This window comes from Palaemon carinicauda, chromosome 43, assembly GCF_036898095.1.
Source record: "Palaemon carinicauda isolate YSFRI2023 chromosome 43, ASM3689809v2, whole genome shotgun sequence".
Taxonomy (NCBI): Eukaryota; Metazoa; Arthropoda; class Malacostraca; order Decapoda; family Palaemonidae; genus Palaemon; species Palaemon carinicauda.
Window position 1 is genome coordinate 18318664 of NC_090767.1, and position 2500 is coordinate 18321163.

The window sequence follows — 2500 nt, forward strand, 5'->3', positions numbered from 1 at the left end:
AATCCCGCAAAATTAGTGTTATTGTGACAACCAGACCTGAAGTTGAGGTGAGATTCAACAATCAGGTGAAATCTGATTACACAACTGTGTCTACAATTAGTCTTGAGGGAATTCCAAAGGAGAATAGAGAAGAGTTTGTAAGCAAGTATTATGCAGTAGTGGGGTCAGCCAATTCTCCTTTGCAATCATTAGATGAACTGTTAAAGTATCTGAGGAAAACAATGCACACTATGCATGAGGTGTGGGGACTACCCTTAAATCTCGCTCTTGTAACAATTCTGTGGATGAATAAACCAGATATTATAAGCAACATCACCACTGAAGCTGAGCTCTACTGGCAATTTTACCTTTTGTCTCGCTCAAAATTAGAGGAGCGTTTGGCGAAATACCCCAACACAGCTCATTTCCTACCAGGTGAACTGCTTCAAAAAACGGAGCAGTTTATTGAAAAACTATGTCTTGAATCATTCAGAGCATTACAAAAAGATGAAATCAATATTCCAAATACCACCATCAAATATTTGTCCAAGTTATGTTATTATATGAAATTGCCAGCCGAAGAGCTAACTGGCGCCTTCCTGAAGAAAGTGACCACTTCCCAGGGCTCCTTTCATTACAGTTTCCCTCATAAAGGGATGATGGAATTCATGGCAGCTCTGTCTTTCCCTATGAAATTGACAAACCAATGCTGGGGCCAATCTGTAAACACAGCCACACCTACAAAGATCTTTGAAATGCTTCTTGGAGGGAGTCTCCCTGAAAACCTTCACAAATATCAAAATATGCTGATACAGATGATCAGCCTATTGCATATGGGTGACGAGGACGAGATGAAGGTGTCAGAAGATGCCAAGATTGAGGCACTGAAACTCCTAGTAAGGTCGGGAGTGAACGTCAAACGCTCTGTGCTAAGAGTCTTGAAGAATATCAAATGTGATCATTCTTCTTCAAGATGGATAGCACAGAGGTTCAAGTTGTTTGATAAGGACACCATAATTCAAGATCATACAATTGATGCGTACATTGCCCTCCTTAGAGCCACAGATCCCCCTCTCCCAAACAGAGAGAGAATTAATATCACAATAGACCTTAATGACAGTGATGGGTTAGTTGAACTACAAAGGCAACTTTACCGGCATCTCATCAACCCATCAAGTATATGTCTAAATAACCATTACGAAGGAGATTCAGAGCCGACCGTAGAAGAGAGAGAGTTAATCAGGAATCTACTCACCAATGAGTAAGTTATTATTATTTGACAATTATTATGAACATTATAAAAAACATATAATAATCAAATATCTGTATAACAATACAATGATACACGATCATACATACATACATATGCACATGCACACACATATAGGCCTACTAATAAAAGAGAGAGAGAGAGAGAGAGAGAGAGAGAGAGAGAGAGAGAGAGAGAGAGAGAGAGAGAGAACTCATAACGTTTAGTATAACAATCAACTTGAGTCTTGTAAACAATATATTTTATATTGTCAGTATCATCATTATCATCATTGTCACAATTAGACTCATAATAAGTCGGCTAAACATCAAAAAGTCCAGATTTTACTTTCTCATTTTTCGGTAATATTAATTTCCATATTTTACGAAATTACTCTTTTTCACTTTTCGTTTTCGTTGCCATCATCATCATTATCATCATCATCATCATCATTATCATCATCATCATCAACTTGATAATAAAATTCCCAATCAAATCCAATAACTATTTCTTTCTTTTCTTTTCTTCTCTTTGGAACAGTTGTATAACATACGTAGGCATCTGGGACCCAACGTTCCAAATCCCTCCAAATATTAGAAGACTCCATGTCAGATTGAAGGACCATCCTAGCCTCGACGCCTTCTGTCAATCTTTGGAAAAGACAAAACAGATTAGACTTTTAAGTAAGTAATGATAATATTATTTTCTCTGTTCCTTTCCTCCGAGGGACATTACAATACCTGGCCTCCTTTCCCTCATCCTCATCCTGTCATTCAGTCTGTTAATATCGTTGTTATCATTATCAATATCATTGTTAACATCATTATTATCATCATTATTACTCTACAGATGTAGAACATTATATTCAGAGGTCTCAATCAGGTTTTATTTCCACAAAAATAAAATATTGTTTTCATCCGATTGGAATTTGATATAAAAGCTTTCGATGTTAAGTTTTAATTTCTTTCCTTCCTTTTATTAAAAGGAAATGTCTCATTTCTATGGCGTTGATTTCATTAATAATGATAGAAATGAATCAAAATGATCATGATTGTAATGTATAGGAAACTGATATCGGCACCAGTCATAGACAAACCCGTCTCCTCCTGACTCCGCCTCCTTCCTGCGCTGATTGGTTCTCTACAAGGATGTGGGCGGAGTTATCTGAACGGGAGAACCAATCAGCAAAAGGAAAGTGAAAAGGTATTGGTCAATGAAATTGGGCCAATTAAATGAAGCTGAGTTGTTATTGGCTGAGTTTCATGAGGAGAC

The 2500-nt window shown here is 37.1% G+C and overlaps 1 protein-coding gene across 1 annotated transcript in view; it reads left to right on the plus strand.

Annotated features, from left to right (window-relative positions):
• The window catches only part of LOC137633740 (uncharacterized), a 388422-nt gene that overhangs the window by 385393 nt on the left and 529 nt on the right, over nucleotides 1-2500 (plus strand). The window contains exons 3-4 of the mRNA XM_068365985.1: nucleotides 1-1240; nucleotides 1769-1911. The exon at nucleotides 1-1240 is cut by the window's left edge and continues 1178 nt beyond it. Of these exons, the coding sequence (XP_068222086.1) occupies nucleotides 1-1240; nucleotides 1769-1911 (1383 nt within the window). The remainder of the gene's footprint in view (nucleotides 1241-1768; nucleotides 1912-2500) is intronic.